The 27,329-nt window shown below is 56.7% G+C and overlaps 2 protein-coding genes and 1 pseudogene across 5 annotated transcripts in view; 2 read left to right on the top strand and 1 right to left on the bottom strand.

The window, feature by feature from the left end:
- The window catches only part of LRRC8A (leucine rich repeat containing 8 VRAC subunit A), a 31,108-nt gene extending 17,122 nt beyond the window's left edge, over nt 1-13,986 (top strand). For all 3 annotated transcript variants that reach the window (XM_037037008.1, XM_037037007.1, XM_037037009.1), the window contains 2 exons: nt 3,567-5,731; nt 12,189-13,986. In XM_037037008.1, the coding sequence (XP_036892903.1) occupies nt 3,575-5,731; nt 12,189-12,464 (2,433 nt within the window). In that variant the 5' untranslated portion in view covers nt 3,567-3,574 and the 3' untranslated portion in view covers nt 12,465-13,986. The remainder of the gene's footprint in view (nt 1-3,566; nt 5,732-12,188) is intronic.
- LOC118980388 (mitochondrial fission 1 protein-like) lies at nt 9,631-10,379 on the bottom strand (annotated as a pseudogene).
- Nucleotides 13,987-16,265: 2,279 nt separating the features above from the next.
- PHYHD1 (phytanoyl-CoA dioxygenase domain containing 1) lies at nt 16,266-26,651 on the top strand. Of its 2 annotated transcripts, none has more exons than XM_037037018.1 (11): nt 16,266-16,468; nt 18,602-18,760; nt 22,051-22,126; nt 22,267-22,314; nt 23,285-23,340; nt 23,425-23,487; nt 24,073-24,094; nt 25,269-25,397; nt 25,502-25,618; nt 26,236-26,362; nt 26,476-26,651. In XM_037037018.1, the coding sequence occupies exons 1-11, from the start codon at nt 16,460-16,462 to the stop codon at nt 26,519-26,521; spliced, it is 852 nt and encodes a 283-aa protein (XP_036892913.1). In that variant the 5' UTR covers nt 16,266-16,459; the 3' UTR covers nt 26,522-26,651. The 2 variants fall into 2 exon arrangements, with proteins under 2 accessions (XP_036892913.1, XP_036892912.1); XM_037037017.1 differs by lacking the exon at nt 16,266-16,468 and adding an exon at nt 16,681-16,800 and having other exon boundaries at nt 26,476-26,650.
- The last annotated feature ends 678 nt before the right edge of the window (nt 26,652-27,329 follow it).

The raw sequence follows: 27,329 nt of genomic DNA on the forward strand, positions 1-27,329 counted from the left end.
CTTCAAAGCCTGTGCCGTTCTCTGCACCCACTCTGGCCCTATCCCCCTCTCAGGGGATCTCTCGAGACCCTCTGAATTTACAGAGCACCTACTCCGGCTGAAAACTCCTGTCCTCAAGGAGCTTCTGGTCGTCTCCCAGGTGAGGAGAAGGTCTAAGAGAGTTGATACCAGCCAAAACTGACTGCCCGCCCGCCCCATTCTGCACTCAGCTCTGTAAATGCATGACATTCCATGGTCTCTTCCCAGTAGCTCCGTGAGGTGTCCTGCCCCTTGTGTAGGACCTGAGGCTGCGGGCCGGTGGGGAGCTTGTCTGAGCCCCACCTCCTTGAAGCCCTTTCCAGCACGAAGTTGGCACCCATCTCCTGCTGTAGCCATAGCCGCCCCTCTCCGCACACCGGGCTCAGTCGTTTGGGCACTCTGCTGTCTGTCCCACCTTTTCTACACACTCACACGGGGTGGAGAGGCCCCTGAAGTGGGGGACACACCTTCGTCACCTTAATTGCCCCCACAGGCCCGAACCAAAGGCTGGGCAGAGTGCAGGGTGTGCTTTGAGACCGGGTGTCGGGTGTGTATGTGAGCCGGTCAGAGGCCGTGTGCTGGGGCAGAATAGCCTGGGCTGTTTCCTGCCTCTCTGAGCCTCAGGCTCCCTTACCTCGAACAGAGCTGTGACCAGTTCGCAGCTCAGAACCAGGAGTCAGGAAGGCTGCATGTGCAGAGCCCGGGGTGTGGGGGCCCAGAGACACCTCCTCACGGTGTGCGGCTGGGTGTTCTCTGGGCTCCTGACACGCCCATTCTCCCTCTGAAACAGTGAGGCTGCAACCACATCCTGCCTGGTCATAAACGGCCTCCACCCCCGACACCTGGCAACCTGCCATGACCCACTCATTCTGGGTTTTCCAGGGCAGGCTGTTGCAGGCTCTCAGGCGCTCTCTTCTTGGTCTCTTCTTCCTGCCCATCCCCAGCAACTGTGGACTCAGGGAGCCAGGAAGGGAGGGATGAATGTCCCCGTGTCTTGAACGTTCAGGGGTCTCTCAGCTGGAGGCCTGCTGCTTGATCCAGCAGGCTCCCCTGGAGTGCTACTTTCCTGGGAGTGTGGGTGGCGTGAGAGCCAGGTTGTTAGAGGGCCTGGGCCTTCCTTTCCTGTGGGGCACCCTCTGCCCCCTGCCCCGCCCTGGGCCTGCTAGCCTCACCAGGGCAGTGCTGGCGGCTGCTGGCCTTGTGGCGACCTGAGCCCCGGGCACCCCGGGGGCGGGGAGGCTGCACTGCTGCGCTTAGTCTCTACCCCTGGTGTCGGGGCCTCTGAGCAGGCAGGTGGGGAAGAGGCCACGCAGCGGTGAGGACCCAGGCAGGGTTGTGGGTTGTGAGAGGGACTCTACCTCTCTGGACCTGAGTCCCCCACCTGTGGAGCGGGGCTGAAGGTAGGCCCCACATTCGGACATCGAAGGGGTTCCGTGAGAGGGACCCCGTGGTAAGGCCCGCTCAGCGCCTGGCGCACAGCCATCTCAGTGCCCTGATTCCTTCACAGGGTCCTGGTTTGGGTCCCTCCTGTCCTCCCCACCCATCCCAGTGCACCCTAGGACAGGAGGCCCAGTCTTACGAAGCATCCATTACTGTTGTCATTATTTATATTATCAGTAGTCAAAATAAGATGGCCTCATTCCATAAGCTGGGCACCCTTGTTCTTCTCCCGAGAGAAACAGACCCATTTGTATTTTTTTAAAGATTTTATTCATTTATTTTTGGAGTGAGGGGAATGGAGGCAGAAAGAGAAGGAGAGAAACATCAATGTGTGGTTGCTTCTCACATACCCCCTACTGGGGACCTGGCTCGCAACCCAGGTACGTGTCCCAGCCAGGAATCAAACCAGCTGCCCTTTGGTTCACCATGCAGGGCTAGACCCGTTTGTTAAAACACAGGTATTTAGCCCTGGCTAGTGTGGCTCAGTGGATTGGGCTCTGGCCTTATCCACTGAGGTCGCCAGTTCTATTCCCAGTAAAGGCACATGCCTGGCTTGTGGGCCAGGTCCTAGTTGGGAGTGTGTGAGAAGCAACCACATAGTGATGTTTCTCTTACACATGGATGTTTCTCTCCCTCTCTAAAAATAAATAAAATACTAAAATAAAAAAATGGGTATTTAAACTTTGGTTTAAAGTGTAGATTTAAAAATAGGGTATAACATAAAATCAATTTTATTTTTTTAAATACACATAGAGAGGACAAGGTTATTACTCATTAAAAAGGTAACAGGCCCTGGCCAGGTAGCTCAGTTGGCTACAGCACCATCCTGATACGCCAAAGTTGTGGGTTCGATCGCTGGTCAGGGCGCGTCCAAGAAGCAACCAATGAGTGTGTAAATAAGTAGAACAAGAAATCGATGTTTCTGTCTCTGTCTCTCTTCCTCTCCCCCTCTGAAATCAGTTTTAAAGAAAAGAAAAGCTAACAGTGGGTAACCCTGGATGGTCTTTTTACAGGAAGTTTCATTTCTGTCCTTACACTGTTTATTCCTCCCAGGCGTTCTCCTGCGAGCACCCGGCCCCTTTTTGTCCTGTTAGCCTTTACTGCCCGTTACAGGAGCCACGTACCTTGGCAGAGCGACCACGGGTGAGGTTCCTTACCCGTGCGTGTTGTGGAGCACACCTCCTACGCGCCACTGGCTGGGTTTCCTGAATGTGGCTTCTCATCTAGTGTTTCCCAAATTTGGCCAATCATTGCTGTCACCGAAGTCTCGTATTACAAAAGCAGATTCCTGGCTTTACCTGAGACCTGTCGAGTTGGACTCTTCAGGGCGAGATCCTGCTGCGGCTGCTTCTGCTTTCTTTATATACTCACGTGGATGGACACAGCCAGAGATAACCTTACACAAATGCACAGTTGCACTTGTTTCGTCCTGCTTCCGGCAGAGCACGCTCCAGTTCTCTTGTCCCCACCCCCCAGAAGCTCTTCTTTGGGTGCACCTACTGGGTGTGTGTCCTCTGGTCCCCCAGGACTCCCAGGATCCTGTATGGACATAACCACACGCACACAGAGGAGTTTTCTAACGTCCTTGTTTGGTTTACAGAAAGGAGTTCACCTTGAGCCTCTTTTCTCCGTTTGGCTTTTCTTGTGCTTTGCAGAAATCTCTTCAGGTTGCTGGCTCATGGCAGCTGGTTCCTAGTGAACTGGGGGTTTTCAACAAGGCCCTCTAGTCAGTCTGATCAGTAAGAGGATGGGATCCAGCTGGGAATTCCACAATGTTCTTACTGGAATGCAGGGGGGCTCCTGTGAGGGCCAATTAGCCATCTGCCAGCGCGGGTCCTGGTCTCAGTGTTCGGTCTTCCTTGCTGTTTACTGGGGGGGTGCTGTGGGGGGCTGCCTGCCTTCCCCACGGTGGTTTCCCAGCCGTCTGGTGACCGAATGGCTTCTGGAGAAAGGCTCATCCGCGGGCCGCCCTGTGAACGGCAAGGCTCTGACCCCCAGCTAACTCGAGGTGGGATTCTGGACAACAGGCCCATCATCTCCCTCCCCTGACCCCGGGGTCCCAGGGAGCCAGGCCACCTGCAGTAACTCCCTCACATGGACCCTTTTAGGTGGAACCATGATTCCAGTGACAGAGCTCCGCTACTTTGCGGACACGCAGCCGGCGTACCGGATCCTGAAGCCGTGGTGGGACGTGTTCACCGACTACATCTCCATCGTCATGCTGATGATTGCGGTCTTTGGGGGCACGCTGCAGGTCACCCAGGACAAGATGATCTGCCTGCCTTGCAAGTGGGTCACCAAGGACTCCTGCAACGACTCTTTTCGGGGCTGGGTGGCCTCTGGCCCGGAGCCCTCCTACCCCAACTCGACTCTCCTGCCGATCCCTGACACGGGCCCCACCGGCATCAGGTATGACTTGGACCGGCACCAGTACAACTACGTGGACGCCGTGTGCTATGAGAACCGCCTGCACTGGTTTGCCAAGTACTTCCCCTACCTGGTGCTGCTGCACACACTCATCTTCCTGGCCTGCAGCAACTTCTGGTTCAAGTTCCCGCGCACCAGCTCGAAGCTGGAGCACTTTGTGTCTATACTGCTCAAGTGCTTCGACTCGCCGTGGACCACGCGGGCCCTGTCGGAGACGGTGGTGGAGGAGAGCGACCCCAAGCCAGCCTTTAGCAAGATGAACGGCTCCATGGACAAGAAGTCGTCAACCGTCAGCGAGGATGTGGAGGCCACTGTGCCCATGCTGCAGAGGACCAAGTCTCGGATTGAGCAGGGCATTGTGGACCGCTCAGAGACAGGCGTGCTGGACAAGAAGGAGGGGGAGCAGGCCAAGGCACTGTTTGAGAAGGTGAAGAAGTTCCGGACCCACGTGGAGGAGGGGGACATCGTGTACCGCCTCTACATGCGGCAGACCATTATCAAGGTGATCAAGTTCATCCTCATCATCTGCTACACCGTCTACTACGTGCACAACATCAAGTTCGACGTGGACTGCACCGTGGACATCGAGAGCTTGACGGGCTACCGCACTTACCGGTGTGCCCACCCCCTGGCCACGCTTTTCAAGATCCTGGCGTCCTTTTACATCAGCCTGGTCATCTTCTACGGCCTCATCTGCATGTACACGCTGTGGTGGATGCTGCGCCGCTCCCTCAAGAAGTACTCCTTCGAGTCCATCCGCGAGGAGAGCAGCTACAGCGACATCCCCGACGTCAAGAATGACTTCGCCTTCATGCTCCACCTCATCGACCAGTACGACCCACTCTACTCGAAGCGCTTTGCTGTCTTTCTGTCAGAGGTGAGTGAGAACAAGCTGCGGCAGCTGAACCTCAACAACGAGTGGACGCTGGACAAGCTGAGGCAGCGGCTCACCAAGAACGCGCAGGACAAGCTGGAGCTGCACCTGTTCATGCTCAGCGGCATCCCCGACACCGTGTTTGACCTGGTGGAGCTGGAGGTGCTGAAGCTGGAGCTCATCCCGGACGTGACCATCCCGCCCAGCATCGCCCAGCTCACGGGCCTCCAGGAGCTGTGGCTGTACCACACGGCGGCCAAGATCGAGGCACCGGCCCTGGCCTTCCTGCGTGAGAACCTGAGGGCCCTGCACATCAAGTTCACGGACATCAAAGAGATCCCGCTGTGGATCTACAGCCTGAAGACGCTGGAGGAGCTGCACCTGACGGGCAACCTGAGTGCGGAGAACAATCGCTACATTGTCATCGATGGGCTGCGCGAGCTCAAGCGCCTCAAGGTGCTGCGGCTCAAGAGCAACCTGAGCAAGCTGCCGCAGGTGGTCACGGACGTGGGCGTGCACCTGCAGAAGCTGTCCATCAACAACGAGGGCACCAAGCTCATCGTCCTCAACAGCCTCAAGAAGATGGTGAACCTGACGGAGCTGGAGCTGATCCGCTGCGACCTGGAGCGCATCCCCCACTCCATCTTCAGCCTCCACAACCTGCAGGAGATCGACCTGAAGGACAACAACCTAAAGACCATCGAGGAGATCATCAGCTTCCAGCACCTGCACCGCCTCACCTGCCTTAAGCTGTGGTACAACCACATCGCCTACATCCCCATCCAGATTGGCAACCTCACCAACCTCGAGCGCCTCTACCTGAACCGCAACAAGATTGAGAAGATCCCCCCACAGCTCTTCTACTGCCGCAAGCTGCGTTACCTGGACCTCAGCCACAACAACCTGACCTTCCTCCCCGCCGACATTGGCCTCCTGCAGAACCTCCAGAACCTGGCCGTCACGGCCAACCGGGTGAGTGGCCCCGCCCTAGCTCCATATGGGGGCTGGCGGGCGGGCTAGTCGTGGCCCCTGGTGGGGTGCTTGGGAGGTCCCGTGTCTCAGACCCTCACCTGTGCTTCCCAAAACTGCCTGGGAGGAGCGTTTAAAATTTCAGGCTTCCCCACCCCCACTCCAGACCTGCCAGATCAGATGTCTGGGGTTGAGAGCCTGTCTCCACCACAGAACAGGACAGAGTTCTCCTCCCAGGAGGGATTGTGTGGTCAGGCGGGGTCTGTCCCCAAGGTGCCCTCGTGTGGGTTTCTCGTAGGCATGAGTGTGCGTGGGCAGGAGACCCAAGGCCTGTGATTTTCTCCTTCTGTCTCTGTCAGCAGGGTCAGGGGAGGCGGTACTCAGCCAGGAGCTAGCAGGATTGTCCTGGACCAGATTTGGGGCCGCAGCTCCAGTCTGGGTCCACCAAGAACGAAATTATGTGGTGGTGGCAGTGGCCCACCGAGGGGAAGCCAGACTGCCTCCACAACTGCTGGCACACGGCCCTCACCCCTCTCCCCTCTTTGTTTGGTGGGGGGCAGAGTTGGGCTTGGTTGGGGCTGACTTGTCACCACCTGCCTCTGGAGAGGAAATTGTGCAAACAGTCTGGGGCCAGGAGTGTGGGAGGCCACACCCAGAAGACAGTTGGCAGTCCTTGTGCCGTGGCCTCTGTGCATCAGTCCCCTGCCTGGCCCAGGAAGTCCCCCGCCCAAGGCCCCTCCACAGAGGTAGGTGGGTGAGGCGGAGGGCAGGGTGCCCCTGTGGCTTTGTGGTCTGGCCTCTGCCATAGGAGAGAACCCACAGTGCTGGGGGGACCTCCCTCTGCCTACCCCTCCTGGAGACCTGCAGGGAGATTGACAGTGGAAAGAACAGGTCTCTTCTGGGTCCCTGCTTTCAGGGTGGAGACTCGCACTGAGGTGGGTGGTGATGGAGTTGGCCAGGGCTGGGACATCCAGGAAGGGGTCCATTCAGCCACCACCTCTGTGGCCCCATGGAAGGCGGTGGCCTAGAGCAGCACTGCTGGTCAGCGTGCACTTGCTGTGTGTCAGCCCTGTGCAGCACATAGTGTTCCTGGGACCCCCAGGGTCCCAGCAACCGCAGACCCTGAAGTGCCCCTGCCTTCTCCAGTGTCACTCAGATTGGAGAGCCCAGGCATGCCACTGAGAAGCGCCCCTCCCCTTGCCCAAGCCTCTCTGACTGCAAACCAGCCTGTCTGCATATGTCAGAGATGGTAACAAATCCCGTTTCCCTCCCCCAAGTCAGGACTGTGCGTGCCTGTGGGAATGAACAAGGGAGAAGGTCAGATGCCAGGCTGCCCTGCCCTGGAGAGTCTGCCGGCAGAGCCTGGGACAGGCTCAGTGATCCGGAAAATTGGGTTGCTGCTGAGAAGCCATATTTGGAGAGCCCCAAAACCCAGCCCCTTCTCTAATATGTGTGGGGGACCAGGTGGCTCCCCCGGAGTATAGCCCGGGGCCAGAATGCTCCTGGAGTTGGGTCAGCCGTGGTCATCCCACGACCCTTTGGGACGCCTGCGCTGTCCAGGGGCTGTGCGGGCACTGCGGCTTGGCGTGCCCTCCTACCTGGTGGAAGGTGCAGCCAGCAGCCAGCCTGGCTCCCCATCCTGTCCCCCACCCCCAGTTGCACACCCCAGGTATGCCTGTTAGGTCATGTCTGTAGGCTGAGGTCACCCCTCAGGAAAGGAGTGCGGCAGGCAGGCATGCTGTCCCCAGGAGGAGACCCTCTGACACCCTGTTTATTGCACAGCTTAATCACGTCCTGTCCCGCGCCCCGCCCCGGAATGCCAGAGGCCTTCTAGGGAAAACAGTGCCCGTGGGTCCGTCTTAGTCAGGCTCGTCCTCCTAAGCTGGACGTTCCTCCATCCTCAGAGGCCCGATGGTTCCTTGTGGGCCACCTTGGCCTGCAGGTCAAAGGGCAGGGCAGGGCTGGGTGTGGCCTAGCCCAGGCCCTTGACTCTCATTCTCCCAGGTTTAAATTCATGTTAAGGAGTACCTTGATAAAGCACGCATTCTTTGTCCACCCATTCATTTGTTCGTTCATTGACTTGGCAAATGTTTTTCAAGTACTCCTGGTACTCGAAAGCATGGAGGTACTGGGGACACAGGGACAAACAAGGGACAGCATGCTCACGGCTGCCCACGCTGAGCTCACTGACGAGTGGGAAAAGACAGTAAGCATGGTGTGGTAAGAGCTATGCTGGGGCATAAGGCTCCTGGAACACAAGAGTAGCCTCACCCCAGACTAAGGCAGGGCTGGCCGGCCTCCCGGAGGAAGGACGCCTCACTGGCCCTGCAGGATGAGGAGGAGTTAGGCGAGAGGCAAGGAGGAGTTTAGTAGGTTCTGTCTCTGCTGTGACCGAAAGTGGCGAGGGAGAAATCAGTGAGCCACCCCTGGAATCTGGACTTTCCCCCGAAGGGCTGGAAGGAGCATCCTGTTCTTCCCAGTTCCCTCTCAGTGACCGAAGCTTTGTTTATTTCATGTCCATTCCTCTTACCAGGCCATAAACTCTCAAGACAGGGACCTCGGTTCTTTTTGTTCATTGCCGGTGTTCACCAAACTCTTGCTGATTGAGTGGATAGAGGGGCAAGCTGCCTTGCAGGGTAGAGATTGCTCTCACTACAGTGTGGGGGGTGGGGGGGCCAGGTGAGCAGGCAGCAGCTGATAGAAACCCATGTGCAGCCCCTGGGGAGGGGGCATGTCCACACTGGCAGAGCCGCCAGGGACAGGTTGACACAGATTTCCATGGGACTTTGGAGGTAGAACCCTCAAGATGGGGGCTGGGTGGGAAGTGGGGAGGACGGAGTGGTCTTGGATGGCACAAGGTTTCTCACCTGGCTGCCTGGGTAGGTGGATGGTCATGGGGACAGGACACAGCAGGAGCCACAGATTTTCAGAGGGGAGATTGGGTGTCCCGTGTTGGGTGTCTGGGGCCCTGGGATATCCAGGAGGCCATGTTGAATCAGCCTGAAGCTGAAGGTGTCATCACCCCAGGGCTTATGGGTGAAAGGGATCCTTGGCAAGATCGCCAGGGAGAGAGGATGGGCTGGAGAGGAAGGAAGTCTGGCTGGAGCCTTCAGGGTGGACAGCGGAAGAGCAAGGCCAGGCAGAGCTCCTGGCACACGAAGGAGTCAGCTGAAAGGAGAACGGGTTAGGGTCCAGTGGATTAGGAGTCCGGCAGTTGGGAACTTTGGCCAGAGTTTCAAGAGTGGATGGGGGCGGAGGCCGGATCACAGTGGGCTGAAGAGAGATGGCCTCGTTCCAGGTATTTGTTGGGGAGGTTGGAGAATGATGGGGCAGCCGCAGAGGCTCCTGGGAGGTTGTTTTCTGCAGAGACCAGGTAGCCCTGAGGCTGCTTCGGTAGTGCTCAGGGAGCCACTGGGGTCCCTGGGGAGGTGGGACAGAACGGGACTGGGTGATGTGAACTTCAAGCCTTCAGCAGACAAGTGATACCTCGGGAAGAAGGACAGGCCCAAAGGACAGGTGTGGCCATGGCAGGGCCCAGAGCCACTGAAGGCACCTTCTTGTTCTCTGGAGAGAGCTGGGGCAGGAGCTGCTCCAGGGAGGCGTGGCAGGGTGGGTCTCTGCCTGTGGACCCCAGCTCTGCCTCCCTGGGCCGAGCCTTTCCTGCTGCTCTAACCCTGTCTTCGTCATCAGAGGGCCTCACTGGGGGTGGGGGTCTCTGGAAGGCTTTGTGCCCCTCAGTACTGCTGGAGCCCGTGTCCCCTCTGCCCTCTCACCTTTACGTCCCTGAACTTGGCCCTGCTGGCCTGGAGCCACCTCGGCTCCACTCCTGATCGTGGATACAGTGGTGGCAATTTTGGAAGCCGTGTCAGGAGTCTCCTTTATTTTTTTTTATTTATTTTTTCCCCAAGTCAAAGCACAATTTTATTTACACTCATCCTAAAGCACATGATTTGGAGCTAGCGGACAGGTCTCAGGGGGGCAGAGGTTGAGGCAGTAGAGGACAGTGACAGGGTGCAGGAGAAGAAAGGGACAGCGAAGATGGATGGGCCCTCCCTGAGTGTCCTCCATGGGCTCCCACGTATCCCTGGGCAGAGGCAAAGGTGCCGTCTCATTCAGGATTTGGACTTGGATACAGCAAACCCGATGAGTCCAGCCGGCCCCGCCACCCCCAGGGCCATGCCTCCAACAGCGGCCAGGCCCACCAGTCCGTCTTTCTCCATAGCCTTGTCAATGAGCCGTCCCAGTTCCTTGGCCTGGTTGTTCTGGGGCTCTGTCTGCAGCAGCCCTCGTACATACTTCAGGGCCCTTTCATGCTCCTCGAGCCGGTAGTTCCCCCCAGCCAGACAGGAGACATAATCTCGCTGCTCCTCTTTGCTGCCTTTGGGCACTAGCTCCTCCAGCAGTACAATGCCTTTACGGATGTCATCGTTGTACTTGCTTCGCACCAAGCACCAGGCATACTCAAACTGCGTGCTCTTGGACACCGAGCCTGCTGCTTTTCAGACTGAAATTTCTTTTCAAACTTCAGCAGGTCCTCCACAGACACCAGCTCGTTTAGCACGGCCTCCATAGCCGCTGGCCCCACAATCCTTACACCTCAGACGTTACTGTGCCAGTGACTCCATGGCCCACTCTCTGGGGCGGAGAGCCACTTCCCAGGAGTCTCCTTTAAAATAGCCACAGTGTCCCTCATAGTGTGGCCTCTGCCCAGCCATAGCATCACTGATTTTCCTGTTGGGAAGGACAAGTTCCTGACCTGAAATGAGTGTCCCCTTCCAAAAATGGCAGGAGAGAGCAAGAGCCTGTTAGGCACAGGTCCGAGTCTGCCAGAAGATCCTAGATGAGAGGCCTCTCTAGTCTGACCTTTTTATTCCACAGATGGGCAGACCGAGGTCCAGGTGGGGAGAGGGCCTTGCCCGGGGCTGCACAGCCCACCACACCGCAGGTGGCAGACTGGGACCCCAGCAGGCTCCGAGTTGGAGGAGGCTGGGCCCACAGCCCCCTCGGCCCTTTCTGGTTCCGCAGCATCCCGTTTCAGTTCTCCAGGCTTCGGCCTCCTCAGCAGGAAAATGGGGACAGTGACAGAGTGACCTCAGAGCTGGCAGGATCCCTCCTGCCCATCACATCTGAAGCAGGTTGTTTCAGGGCAGATTGGCCCAGTAAGAGCTCACAGCCGAAACTTGCAGACAGGCAGGGAAGGAGCTGGCACTGTGGGGCTCTTCCCACGTGCCAGGAGACAGCGGTCCCCCTCGGGCCCCCGGTTCGCTCCTCGTTCCCTCCTCGTTCCCCCCAAGGTGCAGACGCTTAGAGGGCATGTGTTGAGCCAGGTTCCCTCTTGGCTCTTCCGTTTCAAGCTGTGAACCACTGGCAAGTTAGCTTCTCCAGGGCCTCAGTGACCCCATCTGAAAAACGGGGCGAGTGGTTATAGAACATTTACAGGTAGTTCCCAGGGTTAAAAGAGTTCATCGTCTCAGTGCTCAGAACAAGCCTGCCTGTGGACTAAGCTGCCAGTGGGTGTTGCCCGGTATTCCAACTTTGCAAGACTGGAAGGGGACTCCAAGTGGCCACTACTGGGCTCTGGACTTGACAGATGAGGAAACTGAGGCCCCAGGAAGGGGAAGCGACAGAGCTGGGCTTCTCAGTCCTTAGCCGAGGGGTTGGAATGTAGGGTTGGAATTTTCTCAGCATGCTGCTCTATTTCCATACACTGTTCTCTCTCTCTCTCTCTTTTTAGGTTATATTTATTTATTTTTAGAGAGGGGGGAAAGGAGGGAGAAAGAGAGGGAGAGAAACATTAATGTATAGTTGCCTCTTGCATGCCCCCCACTGGGAACCCAGTCCAAAACCCAGGCATGTGCCCTGATTGGGAATCGAACCAGGAACCCTTTGGTTCGTAGGCCAGCGCTCAGTCCAGTAAGCTACTCCAGCCAGTGCTCGTAAATTGTTCTTAAACCAGAGAGGACCTGGGTCCTGGGGAGCCCGGGCAGTGGAGGAGTGGGCATGGTTGGTAGTGGCTGGCTAGCGTGATGGGTTTCTTAGGGTATCAGGTGTGGGGGATGGTGGGGAATTAGGTGGACCCAGGCCTGCCCTCTGAGAGCCCACAATCCCAGGTGACAGGTGATGGAGCAAGTTTACCATCGGGAGATCAGGGCTGTTAGGGGCCCATGGGTGCCATGGATCGTCCAGGAGGTGAGGGGAGGCTTTCTGAGGATGTGACTGCAGAGCTGAGACCTAAAGTACCGCTGGGAATAAGCCCGACTCTGGGCCAGATTATGCTGGTGCCGGGACCCAGGGAGCTGAATTGGGCCTCAGAGAAGGTGCCTGTGGCCCTCGGAGGGAGGGAGGGAGGGAGGGAGGGAGGGAGGGAGGGGGAGGGAAGGGGGGAGGGAGGGCTTGGACCCAGAGACCTCCAGGCCTGAGCCTGCCCACCTCACTCTCCCCCCTGCTCCTCCCACTCTAGATCGAGGCTCTGCCCCCAGAGCTCTTCCAGTGCCGGAAGCTGCGGGCCCTGCACCTGGGCAACAACGTGCTGCAGTCGCTGCCCTCACGGGTGGGCGAGCTGACCAACCTGACCCAGATCGAGCTGCGGGGCAACCGGCTCGAGTGCCTGCCCGTGGAGCTGGGCGAGTGCCCGCTGCTCAAGCGCAGCGGCCTGGTGGTGGAGGAGGACCTGTTCAACACGCTGCCGCCCGAGGTGAAGGAGCGGCTGTGGAGGGCCGACAAGGAGCAGGCCTGAGGCATGGCGGGCTGCGAGCACAGGCCCGGGCTGCAGTGGCCAGCGGTGGGACCGCCATGGGGGCCTCAGGCCCAGGAACCCAGAAACCCGGGACAGCCACCTCAGCCTCCTGGCCTGGGCTTGGATGTGAGCCTGGGCTTGGTTGTGAGCGGGGCCAGGGTGGCAGGACAGTGCCTGAGGGGCTGGCCCCTTTCTCCCTCTGAGACTCGGCCCTGGGGGCCGGCGCCTGCTGGGGCAATCAGAGACCTGTAATCTGTCTCTGAGGGAGCGCAGTATTGGGACAGCCCCTCCCCAGAGGCCCGCTCTGCCCCCAGGCTGAGCGGTGCCAGAGTTCGGGAAGTCTCCATAGCTCTTGGTATTTATTTCTCTCCACCTCCCGCCCCCTCCTTCCTGATAACTGACACATTCCCCAGAAAGTTCAGCTCCGGTGGGGGTGTTTAAGGAAGGGTGGGCTGTTCTGCTTTTCCTTTTGTGGCGATGCTGCCCGAAGTTAGTGCCCACACGGACTGGAGCAGAGGGCCGGGCAGACCAGCTGCAGTCAGCGGCCCCAGTGGTGCCAGGGCCTGGGCTGTGTTGGCCCGGCCTGTGGGAGAGCAGGCCGCCGGATGGAAAGGCTGGGCCTGGGGCTCGCCTCATCGGTTTTAGATTTTTTTTTAAGTAAGAACTTTTTTTAAGCTTTGAAAATTGAAGGTTTGGGTATTAAAAAGAAAAAACTTTTTTAAAAAGCCCAAAGACACTAACGGCCAGTGAGCTGGAGTCTCAGGGTGGGCGCAGGTGGCGGGACCCTGAGCTGCATGTCCTTCCCCCGGGGCGCCTTCCGGGCCTGGTGCGGCCCTTGGGGTTCCGTTGGTCCCTCTCCTCCCCACGGGTGGGGACTTCTGTTTTGTTTTTGGTGTCTTGTTTTCCTTCCCCTCCATGTGTCTTGGCAGGCGCTCATTTCTGTGGCTGCTGGCCAGAGGGAATGTTCTGGAGCTGCCAAGAGGGGAGGAGACTTGGGCTGGCCGGTCCCGATGAGCGGTGCCCCGTCCTCCCTGTCCCACATCACAGTGTTAAGGAGCCGAGAGGAGCTGCCTCGCCTGGACTCTGCTTTTCCACCCCCTGTGTCCCAAGTCTGCCCAGTGCCACCGCCGGCCTCAGCTGCTCTCGTCAGCCGTGTCACTACCAGGTCCCTCAGAAGCTGCCATGGGAGGCAGGGCCACTGGTGGGGAGGGCGGCCCTGGAAAAGCAGGCTGTCCGGGCTTGGGTTCCAGTTTCTGTCCCAGGCGCCTGGTGGTGAGAAGCCACTTCACTTTCAATCAGTCACCTGGGTCCCCGCCTTAGAGCAACCACTTGGACACTAAGGCACGTTTTAGCGTCTCTTGTCTTAATGATTCTGTCCATTTGTCCATTTGTGTTTTCTGCGGCATATCATCGGATGTGATCCTCAGAAATAACGCACACTAGCCTCTGGCAGCCACGAAGCAATCCGTTACGTGTGGGTCTGAACTTGTAGACTCAAGTATCAAATAAACCTACCACAGAAAGTTGTCTTTGGGGGTCTCCATGGGGCGGGGAGCCTTCCCTCGGCTCTCTGCAGCCCGCGGGCCCTGTGGACTAGTTTGTGGAGTGGTCATTTATTGGGCACCTAGATGATAGTGAGCCGCACGTCTCAGCGCCCCGTGGACGGAGCTGGAAGGAGCACCTGCTATGTGTCAGGCGTGGCCAGGGGTTCCATGGCCAGCACCCCGCCGGCCTGCGCGCCTGTGGTTTGGGCCCTTGCGAGCTGGGAGGGGATGGGGTGGGGGGCACTGCAGTGGGAGCCCGTGTTCCCAGGTCGCTGTCCCAGCTCAGTCATCCCTGCATGGAGCAGGGCAGACCCTTTCCCTCCCGTGGCCTCCATAGCCCCATCTGTACAGTGGGGACGTCCTTTCTCTGCTCTCCTTGGTTCTTGTAATTCCAGCAGCCAGTCCCAGGGCTCTGCACAGGTGGGGCTGGAGTGACCCTGGGAGGGCCTGACCTGCTCCCAGCCCCTTTGGGGGTCTACTGAAGGTGCTGGGGTCAAGGACAGAGGCTCAGGGAGATGGGCAGAACTACCCTCAGATCCTAGCTATCCTGTTTTGATGTGTGGCCTCAGTGGCCTCGGTTTCCTCATTTTTAAGAGTCAGGACAGTGCTGGCAGCCTTGCAGGGTTATCCTGAGGCTCACTCGTGATGACTCTGCGGGCGGGCAGGGTTTTCAGCAGAGGGCCTGGGTCCCTGTGATAACAGTGAAGGATGTCTTCCTCCTGGACCAGTGAGGCTCATGCAGGGCTGGCACTGGGGCAGGAGGCAGCCGTCTTTTGATAAGGAAGAAAGGGCGTCGTGTCTGATCTTGGCGTCAGTGATGAGGCGTCATCTGCTGCTTGGGCACCTCTGGGACAGGCCAGAGCCTGTCCTTGCTCCAGGGACTCTGACCCCTCTAGGTGCCCTCAGGACTAAGCCAGGACCTTTTTCCTTTCTGCCTCTGACATGGGCTTCCTGGCGGGGAGCAGCTGGGCCTGGACCCCCTCTAACATCCCCCCTGATCTGGTCTGGTTGCTCCCTACCACCTCCCACGCCTGCCCCCACCCCAGCCTTGGGGCTGCCCAGCGTCCAGCGCAGGAGTGTTTGATTTGGACCTGGACCTGGTTAGCTTTTGGAAAGAATAAACCACCCACCCACTTCTCAAAGCAGGAGCAAAATAAATGGACAAATTGTAGAAGGCCCAGCCTCTCCCCCCTCCCCTTCCCCCAGTATTCTCCACAAAAACCACAGTGGTGGTCTTTTCTCTGATTGTAACAGCAGTTTGGAAAACTTGGGGAAGTTCAAAAAATAAAATACCCTCACATTCTACCCAGAACAGCTTCTGGTAGTTTTCGGTGAAGAGTGGGTAAGGCAGTCACCAAGTGCCAGGCCCTGTGCCAAGCTCTTGTTTACAAGTATCCGCCTTCCTCATAAGAGATACTTCTGTTATCCCCAAATTACAGAAGGGGCAAGTGAGGCTGGGTGTGGACAGAACCCATTCTCTCCCTGAGCCTCCACGTCAAGCCCGAGGTGCAGTTCCCAAGGGGGCTGTCCGTCCAGCGTGATGGGCCCTCACCCTGCTGCTGGTACGTGACTGTGCCCGGCGGCTGCACCAGAAGGCCCAGGACAGCGGGCGGCGAGCAAACGATTCTCGGCTGTTTCTCGCGTGGTTCTGTCTTAGGCCTGCCCGCCTCTCCTAGCCTAACCCTGTGAACCTCTTGTCCCTTAACCCTCCGGGGACCAAGCAGCCACTCCCAGAGAAGTAGCCCAAACAACAGTTTGACTCTGGGCCAAGGCTCCAGAGGGCTGAGCCAGCTGTGTCCCTGCACTCCTGAGACACACTGTCCCTTTGCCATTCAGATAACGTCATTTCAAGGAAGGCCAGTGGCCAATTTCCAGAAATGGAAGCGCCAGAAGGGCTCATCGGCAGCTGTGCAGGGCTGGCTAGAAGGGTGGGTGGGCACGTGTGTGTGCATGTGCTCTTCCCCCCTGCCCCTCGCTGCACCCCCTAACTCCAGACACCGAACCTCTTGGGCCTGGGGGTGGGGAACAGGAACCATGGCTTGCCCTCCCTCATGCTGAAGACCCAGGCACCCACTCTCTAGCCCCTTCCTCCTAAGATCCCCCTATTTCCTGCCTTCTGATCGGCACACTCCCTTCCATAACCCTGCCAGGACCTGGAGTTTCAGAACCAGGAGGGGCCCAGACAGTTCCCTGAAGACTTCCTTTACTTTGTCAGTGCAAAGCCCGGGAGGGCTGGTCTGGTGTGCCTGTCCCCCAGAAGCCCCTGCAGTTTTCCCCCACCCAAATGATGCTGGTGACCCGGGACTGGTCACAATTCGTGGTGGCATGCAGGCTGGTGCTCAGGTATCCTCTTGTCTGCCCAGCCTCTTTGCCCAGATAGTTCAGTAATTCAACTCCTGGATCCCCCAGGAAGCAGCCAGCCCCTGCCCCCAGGGAGGAGCAGTGAAAAGCATGAAGAAGGTCAGGGAGGGCTCAGCCTGGGTTAGCTGGGAAGGTTGAGCCCGGGCGTGGGGCTGGGGCAGAGGCCCCCAAGGCAGGGAAGTCAGAGGGGGCCTGAAAAACATTCGCTCAGCCTGGAGGGAGCCCAGGCTGGGCTAGGGCGGGGACGGGGACGGGGATGGTGATTGGGTTTGCTCTGAGTAGGGAACGGTTAAGTTCTTCCGGCCTCCCAGGCGCTGTTGCGCTCTGCCCTCCTGACTTTGTTCCGCTCCGGCCTGAGCACAGCCCCGAGAGCCGCCCGACTGCACAGCTTCCTCCTCATGGCCGGCCTGAGCCCTGAGCAGCTGCAGAAGGTAGGGAGCAGGGAGGGTCAGGGGAGAGCAGGAGGACCCTCTGGCGGGGCTGGAAGTACCCCCTGCCGTTTTTCAGAAAAAGAAACGGAAGCCAGAGCAGTTGGTTCCCAACCAGGACCTCTAACTTTGCACACACAGCCTGGGGCATCCAGACCACAGGACCAAGTGGGATGGGAATGTGTGCTTCTGTGACCAGAACCCACAGTAAAGTCCCGTGAGGGCAGCCAGGGGTGGGGCCAGCCAGGGCCTATCTTCTCCGGAGCCCGGCCCTGGCGCTAGGGTCCTGCGTGCTTTGCAACACAACAGCCGTACTCCGGGGAATCAGAGGAACAAAATCTTTTAAATAATGTGACCCTTGTTGTTTCTTCCTGATGACAAGAGAAAAATACAGAAAAGCTCAAAGAATAAAATTTAAAAGCACCCATAAATTCTTGCTCTGACAATATTTTGGTATACAGCTGTAGAATCTTTCTATAGCTCTCTGCTTAATGAGTGCTTGGCTAGGATACTAATTTGCATTTGGCTTTTTTTTTTCATCAGGAACATATTCCCATGTCAGTAAATGTTTTCCTGCCACATGGTGTTGTTCAGCTGCTTTGTGTTCTGGACAGACCGTACTTTGTTGGACAAATCCCCTGTGCTGAGTGTTTAGGTCATTTCTGACTTACGGCAGTCGTTAAACAGGCCTCAGTAAACACGCCCATACACTCATCTTTGCTCCCCTAAATTGCTAATCCTCCAAAGTCTTATCTCAAGAATTGCAGCAGCGTGTTTACAGGATCGTGGCTATGCACGGTTGGCTGTGGGTGACCCACCTCCCAAGGGGGCAGTTTCGGCTTGCTACTGAGTTTTCTATCCTACAGCGCTGCCCAGAGGCTGAAGCAGCTATGGTGCGTGGTCATGAGTGTCCCAGCATCTGTGTGTGCGTGGGGCTCAGTAACGGGAAGTCGGGCCTTCGCAGTGGGTTCGGGGGGTGACTTTCAATGCCCATGTTCAAGTTAAGACTTCATTTATATCTACATGCAAACATGCAACTATTCTTCCCTAAACCGCCTCGGAGGTAAGAGGACTGGACACACTCAGAGTAAGCCTTAACTCCCCACTGTGTGTGCACAGGACAAAGCCCAGGTCTTTGCACAGCCTGGCCCCTGGCCCCTGCCCCCTCCCACCTTCCTTGCACACTCTCCCTCACCCTGCTCCATCGGGTCCCAATTCCTGTGTTTCTCCTGAGCTCAGGGGCTTCACATACCCTGCTAGTCCCCTTTAAATGTTACCTCCTCAGGGCCCCATCCTCCTCATCTGGTTCGCATTACCCTCTTCTGCCTTCAGCTCCAGCACTGCCCTCTGCCACCTTGCACTCAGCAGTGTGTGACAGTTTGCTGCCCTGTGGGCTGGTTGTTCCCTGTTGTGCTCCTTTGCTAGACCATCAGCTCGTGGAGGGCAGGCATCTGGCTGGATCGCTCATTACTAATCAGCTTCTAAAACCACATCTGGTACATAGTAAATGCTCGATCAATTTTAGTTGAATAAATGAACGGGGTTGTATTCCCGTGTGACCCAAGCCCTCTGGAGGGGAAGGGAAGGACCCCTTGCCTCCCCCTTCCTCCTTTCATCCAGTACTGATCGCTCATCACTGGACGCCAGACACTGGCCGGGGGGGCGGGGGGGGGCGGGGGGTGGCACAGAGCCATGAGCAGGACACTTGGTCCTGCCTTCACATGGTTTGGAGGACGGGGTCCGATCAGTTTTCATGGAGAGTGAGGGCGGGGCGGGGGAGCCTGAGTCTCCGTCCTGCCTGCAGTTCCAGGAGGATGGATTCCTGGTGCTGGAAGGGTTCCTGTCCGCCGACGAGTGTGTGGCCCTGCAGCAGAGGGTCGGTGAGATCGTGGCCGGGATGGATGTCCCCCCACACTGCCGCACAGAGTTTTCCACCCAGCAGGAGGAGCAGGTGCGAGCCCAGGTAGGTGCCTGGGGCAGGTGAGGGTGCTCTCTGGTCTTTGATGGGGGGTGCATTCCTCAGCCAGAGCAGCAGCCCGGAGGCCTGCAGCTCAGCCAGGCTTCAGGCCGAATGCTTTAGGTGCGTATTTCCTGCACTCCCCACTGTGAGGGTGTGTGGTCAGCGTTATTGTCCCCATTTGATAGGGGGGACGATGGGGCTCTGCTCACTTGCCCCAAACCAGGGGGTTAATCATGGACAGGGCAAGGATCAGAACCCAGAGGTGTTCTGGTCACCCAGAGGTGACGCCAGGTCCATGCTGTCCCCTGCTCTTCCGTACTTCCTCAGTCATGCTCCCGTCACAAAAGGGCCCCCTGGGCCCTGGCTGGTGTAGCTCAGTGGATTGAGCACGGGCCTGCGAACCAGAGGCTCGCAGTTCGATTCCCAGTCAGGGCACATGCCTGCGTTGCAGACCAGTTCTCAACAGGGGGACGCACAAGAGGCAACCATATATTGATATTTCTCTCCCTCTCTCCTTCCCTTCCCCTCTAAAGATAAATAAAAATATTAAAAAAAAACAAAAACAAAAGGGCCCCCTGGTGGCCAGTGACCCAGAATGAGGCAGGGGAATCCGATGGGGCTACCCATGTGGGGCTTGTCCCCTAATGAGACTGTAAACTCTGCTCACTTCCCTCCTCTGACCGGATAGGCGGTGCAGTTCGAAACTGCGAACTGGAGACTTGGGGATTCTCCCAGTTTTCTCGGCCAGCTCCCATCCCCCTAATGGGCCTCACCCTCACGCTGAGGGCCTCCTGCCACCTGGTGGAGGTAAAGGGAGTCACAATGGCTGAAGCCGAGCAACCCACAAGACAGGACTTGAGAGGGAAAAAGGGATAGAGAATCAAAATTTCCTCTCAACAGTCGGTTTTATTTGTCGGCACTCCAGGCTTCTAGGCGGGTATAGCAGAGGTGGGGATCCTGTGTCCAGTGGCACTCAAAGGCTCCTGTGCTGTCCGCGCTGCCTTCTGAGAAGCTCCAGGGACCAGTGAGGGGGTGGGGAGAGGTTGGGAGAAACAAGAGTATGTGTCTTGGTGCACAGATGAGGCAAGTGTTGACAGTTGTGAGTATGCAAAACACAGAGGTTACTCCTGTTATTGACTAATCATTGTATTGTTTTGCATAAAACAACCATAAACCTACCTCCGTCCCACCCTGTGTAATGATTGAGAAGGGCTCAGCAGAGGGCTTGATAACAGTCAATCCTCAATGGTCACTACTGGTCCCAGGAAAGACTTGAACATTAAAAGAAAGAAAAGATGAGGGAGTGCCCTGTCCCGTTTGCCCTGCTCACCGCCCTCCACCTCCCCTCATCTTTGAGTTATTCACAACTTGAGTGTGTGGTTACGTCGCACTGTACTGACGGCACGCACCCGTCTGACCGCCGACGTGGTGAGGACTGGGGCCAGCAGACCACAGCTGTCCTTCCGGGCCCTGCACTGGTTCCAGGGACGCAGAGCGCAATTATTGTTACTGCACTGCAGAGAGATGAGTTTCCCACCAGTTTGTAAATTGTTTCGGCATTCCTTGCTGCCCACATGGGCGTGGTTCAGGGACTTCTCCTTGGAACATCTTACTGGTTCCCTGGTGCATTAATGAATTAAGTAAAACCTTTGGCACTTTGAGCATCGTTCTATTCCATATTATTATCAGTTATGCTTCCCTGACTCGTTTTCCCTCCTCCTGATCCTGGAGGGCAGGGCTGAGAACATTGTAAAAATAAACTTTTAGTTTTCAGTGAGAAGGCCTTTGAAGGGGCCAGCAGAGACACAAGCGAGGGTGTGGCAGGGCTGTGTCCCCGGAAACCCAGGTCGGGGGTCGGTGCCACCCAACTGCACTGGAGCCGCGCAGGAAGATGGGGAGATGTATGTGAAGGTGGTTGAGGGTGGCTAAAGCCACGGGAATGCGTGGGTGGGAAAAGTATCATTTTTATATGATGCAAAGGAATCTAAAGCACAATATTAACAAAGAGGTCATTCAGAAAACAGAAAAACGTTAGTAATAGCTTCTATTGGGTTGGCCAAAAAGTCTGTATGTTTGTGGGGTTTTTTCATAAAATAAAAGACATGTTTTTCATTTTCACTAATAACTTTATTGATTTGGATATTTTGAGCATGTTGGCCATCCCCCACATGGTATGACGTTGATCTCGATTAATGTCTCGATTTGATCGCCGTCAACTTCAGCTGGTCTGCCCGACCGTGGAGCATCGTCCAGAGAGAAATCCCCAGCATGAAACTTCATAAGCCAGTTTTGACACGTTTGATCAGTCACAGAACCTTCTCCATACACTGCACAAATCGTTTTTTGCATTTCAGTTGTGTTTTTACCTTTCTTGAAATGGTAAAGCAGAATACACCAAAAATGTTGCGCATTTTCTTCCATCCTCAATGTTAAAGTGGCTGCACAAAAATTCACCAGTTTTGATGTTTTTTTAAATGCATGCTGATATGACAGCTGCTGTCACAATACAATCTAACAAAACTGATTCAAATGAAGTTAAAGACAACTAAGCGCTACTGGAGCCATCTTACAGGGAAAAAAAAAACCAACCTTTTTGACCAACCCCAATATCTATCAGGCGTTCTGCCGTGCCCTTGCCGAGTGCTTTCTGTCTGGTGGCAGTACTAGTGATGAGGATAAAAGCAGATGTTCACATGTTGCTTGACCTCGTTCGGAAGACTGTTCTAGTGCTTTCCACATGCCTGCTTGTGATCCCTGCAACACCCTGTGAGACAGGTGCCGTTCATAGCCTCCGTGTTTTAGGAGGGAATGGAGCCCAGAGAAGATCAGTAGTGTGGTGTGGCCACACAGCCCCGTCAGTAGCAGAGCTGGGATTCAAACCCCGTTACCCTAGCTCTGGGGTCTGTGCTCTCAGCTGCTACTTAAAGCCTCCAGAAGTCCCGGGGAGGTCGGGTCTGATGTTAGTCCCCTTTGCAGAGGAGGAAACTGAGGCCTGAGAGGTGACAAGGGGCCAAGGCTCGGGGCACTGCACCTGGGTTTGAACCACACACCCTGTCAAGGGCGAGCCATATGACTTACAGAGAGGCTTTTACAAAAACCTTGCTTGTAGCTTCCAGCTGTGCTTCTGGGCCCTTGGGGTTTCCGTTCCCACCTGTCTTGGTGGGCAGGTTTGGGAAGTACCAGCAGGGTCTGTAGCTCTGTGGGTGGGACGCTCCTGAGTCCTCTTCCCTCCTGGCCAGGCCCATCTCTGACTCTATGACACGCTCTCAGTCCCTCTGTTGTCCCCTCCACAGGGCAGTACAGACTATTTCTTGAGCAGTGGTGACAAGATTCGATTCTTCTTTGAGAAAGGAGTTTTCGATGAGAAAGGTTTGGAGCCTGGGCCCCAGGGGTGGGGGTGCCCTGGACAGGGGTGTCGGCCCCCAGAGCTGTGGTGGGGGCTGTGAGGTCAGCTCCCCAGGAGAGGCTGGGCTCCAGATGTCAGCCTTTACCTGTTCCTTGTGCTGCAGGAAATTTCCTGGTCCCTCCAGAGAAATCCGTCAACAAAATTGGCCACGGTAAGCAAGCACAGTTGGGGAAAGGAATTGGGTGAACCGAGGCCTGAAGAGTTTAGGGGCGTTACCCAAAGCAGTAAGTTAGTGGCCCAGCAAGCGGTACTTCTGACTGCAGCATCCTCTCTGGCCCTGCTGTTCTGCATCTCACGGAGCTAATCACATGGCAGCAGGAAGGGGGGTCCACAGAGCCCCCCACCCCCACAGGTGGGCACGGCAGACGCCTCAGCTCCCTCCCTCGGCCTGGGGGTGACCCAGGCATGGGGGTGCTTCCTGGAGCCTCCCTAAGGAGCACCTAACGTGTTGACATGGTCCCTGCTCTGAGGAAATTCTTTTTTCCCCCAGGATGATATACATTATAATTTATTTTGTAAACTGCTTATTTTTAAGCTTGAAGTTATATTATATAGCTTTGTGAATGTTTTGTTGTAAAATACATATAAAAGTTACCACCGTAACCATTTTGGAGTGGTGTTAGGTACATTCACCCCTCACTCTTTCTGAGGTATAAGTGACATGTGACGTGTCCACCTGCCCTCCCCACCCCCTTCCCACTTTCTGCAGTAATGACATAGCAAATAATGAGAAGAGCAACTCTCCAGTGTAGGCCCTGGGCTTTGGCTGCACGTGAGTGGGCCCTGTGAGTCCTTGGCAGTCTGGGAGGCGTCCTAGAGAGTAAGTGGCAGTGTTGAGATTGCTACCAAGTGACAGGCCCCTTGGAGCGCTTTGTCCTCTGAGGAGTGGGGAATCAGGGCTGGAGTGAGGCTCTCAGATGGCTGGAAAGATCAAGGTCACAGGTGGGATGGGGCCTTGGATGGGGTGAAGGTGTTTGTGGGGCCCACTCCTTCGTTATAAATGAGCAGAGAGCTTAATGCGCATGAAACCAGCACTACAGAGGCCTGAGTCTGGGATGTCCTGGGATAGACACGGCGGGGATGTGTGGGGGCCAGCCCATCAGCCCACCTTTGTCCCGCAGCTCTGCACGCCCATGACCCTGTCTTCAAACGTGTCACACACTCCCCTAAGATGCAGGTGAGCAGAGGTGGAGGCGAGAGGGATAGATGGGCCATACGTGAGCGTGGCTAGGCTGGCAGTGTGACCTCTGTCCCCTTCCAGGCCTTGGCCAGAAGCCTGGGCCTCCAAATGCCTGTGGTGGTGCAGAGCATGTACATCTTCAAGGTGAGCTCCTTGGCCTTCCCCGCCTCAGTTTACCCTCTGCAAAATGGGCAGAGTGCTCAGACCTCGCCCTTCCCTACAATGAGCTGAAAGCTGCTTCTCAGAGGAGTTTCTGCATTGGGGGAGGAACACGTAAAGCTGGTCTTCTCTTGCTGGTGCACCTGGCACCCAGTTGGCACTCGGTCAAAACTGGGTGGGAGGAGAGAAGGGTGACGTCTTCCCTTCACTGGCTATTGAAATGCTCTGCTTCTAGCTTTCGAGGCCCAGCTCAGTGCCACCTCTTCCGGGAAGCCTTCCAGCTCCCTTGGAAAGAGAGGGACTGGCCTGGGTCTCAGCCTATCCTGCTGCCCTTCACTTCTGCCTTATGCTTCCGCAGGCATGTGTGTGATCAGACTGGGAGTGCCCTAGAGGGCAGGGTGGTTTTTCTCTTTGCAGCCCTCCTGGGCCTGGCACACAGTAGGTGCTTGTAGATGGGTGCCGATGTGAAATCCTTGTAGATAAACACCTGTGGCCAGGGAAGAGCTCCCACAGACTCGGAGTGGGCCCTGCCCTCCTCTCGTCTCATCCGGCCCTTCCGCTCTCTTGCAGCAACCCCACTTGGGCGGCGAAGGTGAGCCCGGAGCGGACTGCAGGCCCAGCAAAGGCCGTGGCAGGAGATCTGGGACATCAGTGATCGTTGGGTCTTTGGCGGGAGGGATGGTGCCCACCACACTGTCCGGAGCCCGGGCGGAGGAAGTCGCCTTTCGTGCCTTCCTGGACCAGTGGACTGGGAGGGCTTCCTGGAGCCCTTAGCCCAGGGGTTCCTGAACCTGGTCACCATTCCTAGCTGGAGTGGTTTAAATCTGTAAAAACACAGATTCCTGGGTCTCCCCCCGGCAAGCTCATAAGTCAGTGAGGCTGCCAGGGCCTGGGAATCTGTATTTTAGCAGCCGATCAGTCCTTGGAGGACTGATTCAGGATGGAAACTGATCTAGTTCCAGACCCCACTGGGTACACCGATACCCTTTATGGCCTCCCTCCTGGGCGACTCCACTCCTGCTCAAATACCTCCAGTGGCGGGAGCTTACCCTCACAGGCAGCTTTTCCTTCCTTACATGAGCCCAGGCTGGCTTCCTTGTGACCTCCTCCTCCTCGCCCCACTTAGCCACAGGACAGTCCCTGAAGGGATGGCCATCCCCTCCCCAAGTCCAGCACCCCCGCTTCCTTCAGCCATTCCTCCTCCAAATGTTTAGAAACGCCCACCATCAGAGCACCTTCCTCTGGACGCTCTCCGGATTGGCAGGGTCCCTTTTAAAGTCTGGTGCCTAGAAAACACACAGTGCCCCAGGAAGGAAGGATGTGACGGCAGCAGCCCCTTTCCTGGGTTGCTGCAGACAAAGTCCCTTGGTCAGCAGTGCCCCCCGCTCTGCACTCAGCTCCCCAGTCTTACACCACTGGGTGAAACCTGCAGTGATGGGAGGTGCTCGTCCCTGAGTAAGGACGGTGGCCTTGTTACCTGGCTGGAATTAAACAATAGCAGCTGCTTTTTAGCAAGTAATTATAATGTCGGTCCTGTCCTGGCACTTTTCATGCCTCACGGAACCTCGTGAGGTTGATGACCGTTGGGGCCGCTTTACCGTTTAGGAAACTGAACCTCTGAGGAGTGAAATCTCTGGTTCTGAGTCTCTGGGCCAGGACCTGGCGGATCCTAACTGATCACAGGAGGTCTGGGCCTGGAGGGTGAGGGAAAAGGGCCCCGGAGAGACGGGGCCCAGGTTCCTCACGCCCAGGTATGCCTGTGGCAGTCACCCCTCACCAGGATGCCACCTTCCTGTACACGGAGCCCCTGGGCCGGGTGCTGGGTGTGTGGATTGCACTGGAGGACGCCACGCTGGAGAACAGCTGCCTCTGGTTCATCCCTGGCTCCCACACCAGTGAGGACACCTGTTTCTCCCTGCCCACATATACCCCACCGGCCATGGGAGAGGGACCCAGAAAAAAAAAAAAGAGAGGCTGAATGCTCCATCTTGGCCTGCAGGTGGAGTATCAAGAAGGATGGTCCGGGCTCCTGCTGGCTCAGTCTCTGGCATCTGCTTCCTGGGGTCAGACCCAGCCTGGGACAACAGCCTCTTCGTGCCCACACCAGTGCAGAGAGGTAGGGCCCTGCGGCCATGCCTGCAGGTCTCTGCTTGCTCCCACCACCCCGCTCACCTGAGGGCTGAGAGGGACAGGATGAGAGACAGTCAATGCACCTGGGGAAGTTAGGCAGCAGTGGGGTCGAGGGCAAGGTATCCCAATCAGGCTAGACTCCAGACTTGGCTGCTTCTGGGCTCTTTGGGCAAATGACTGACTCTCTCTGAGCCTCAGTTTCCCCAAACGGAAAGTGGGAAGTCAGTGAGATGTTGTATCTAAGATGTTTCCATAGAAGCTGGGAGGCACATGCCAACTATCAGCGCCTCCTCTTCCTCTCGGAAAAGGGAAAACTGAGGCCCAAGTTAGCATTTAATGGCAAGGTCCCAGCCGACTGGCACAGCTTCCGCCTGGTTCTGTAAACACCACAGAAGGCGACGCCCTTGCTGAGGCTTGCCAAGGGCACAGCAGGAGGGACCAGATCCTAGGGAACCCGCGCCCTACAGCACAGCCTCTCCTGTCCCGGGGCAGGCCACAGTCCCCAGGGCTTTCAGGGGTGGGAAAGGGGATGAGTAGACCCCAAGAGTGCTTGAGCCTTGGAGGGTCCTGTGGCCCTTCCTGACCTGCTGTACCCCCTGCCAGGGGCCCTTGTCCTGATCCACGGAGAAGTGGTGCACAAGAGTGAGCAAAACCTCTCTGACCGCTCACGCCACGCCTACACTTTCCACCTCATGGAGGCCTCTGGCACCACGTGGAGCCCGGAGAACTGGTAGGTGGCAGGCAGGGTGTGTCCCAGTATCCTGAAGAGGCCCTGGAGGCTGGGGAGAGCCACCTCGAGGTCATCTTGTGACACTTCAAGGTCATCTTCTCTGTCCTCCGCAGGCTCCAGCCAACAGCTGAGCTGCCCTTTCCTGCACTGTACATCTGAGGGCTCCTGCAGGGCCTGCGGGCACTGTCCCCTCCCAGGTAGCTGTGGGCTGCACACACCAGCGCCTCACCTGACCACCCAGTGGCAACGGGGAAGTCACATCTCTCCTCCCGGGCTTTCCTTCTGCCAGTGTCTGTGCCCCTTGGTCCTGCAGAAAGGCAGGGAAGAGGTGGCGGCCAGGCAGCAGGGGCCCGGCTGGGTGCCTTTCCCAGTATGTGTCTCCCACCCCAAATACAATCTCCCTCTGGACCAGTGATCTCCAACTTTTTTCATCTCATGGCACAAACAGACTGGTTATGAAAATTCTGAGGCATGTCAAAAACATTTTTTTGAGGATCTGACAAAAAATAGCTATAATTTTGATTCATCATACTGGACTGCTATTGTTGTATCAGCTGTTGTCATTGTTTTAAATTTGACAGTCTGAGGGAAAAGAGGTCGGTGCCCCTGACCAAATAGTCACGTACTGCATGTTTTAAAAATCCTCACTGCACATCATGGTGCCGCAAAATGGGTTGAAAACCGCTGCTCTTAGAGGCAGCCTCTTGGCTGCAGCAGAGTCCTGGCTACTTCTCTGGCAGTTTCTTACTCTTGTCTCCTCCCAGACAGAACTCTACTACAGTGCAAGACATTGAATAAAGATGGCTTCTAAATGCAGCTTCTTGGTCCTTCTGTCCCACGCACACTTGTTCTCAACACGAGGGCCCTGCCTGGTGAGGCCTGCGGTTTCCCTAACAGCAGGTCACCGTTAGCGGGCACTTGCTCACTGTGTCAGGAGCTTGGCATGTATGTCTCATGGAGTCCTCAC

The sequence above is a fragment of the Sturnira hondurensis genome, unplaced genomic scaffold (genome assembly GCF_014824575.4).
Source record: "Sturnira hondurensis isolate 20B ecotype Veracruz unplaced genomic scaffold, ASM1482457v3 Scaffold0022908, whole genome shotgun sequence".
NCBI lineage: Eukaryota > Metazoa > Chordata > Mammalia > Chiroptera > Phyllostomidae > Sturnira > Sturnira hondurensis.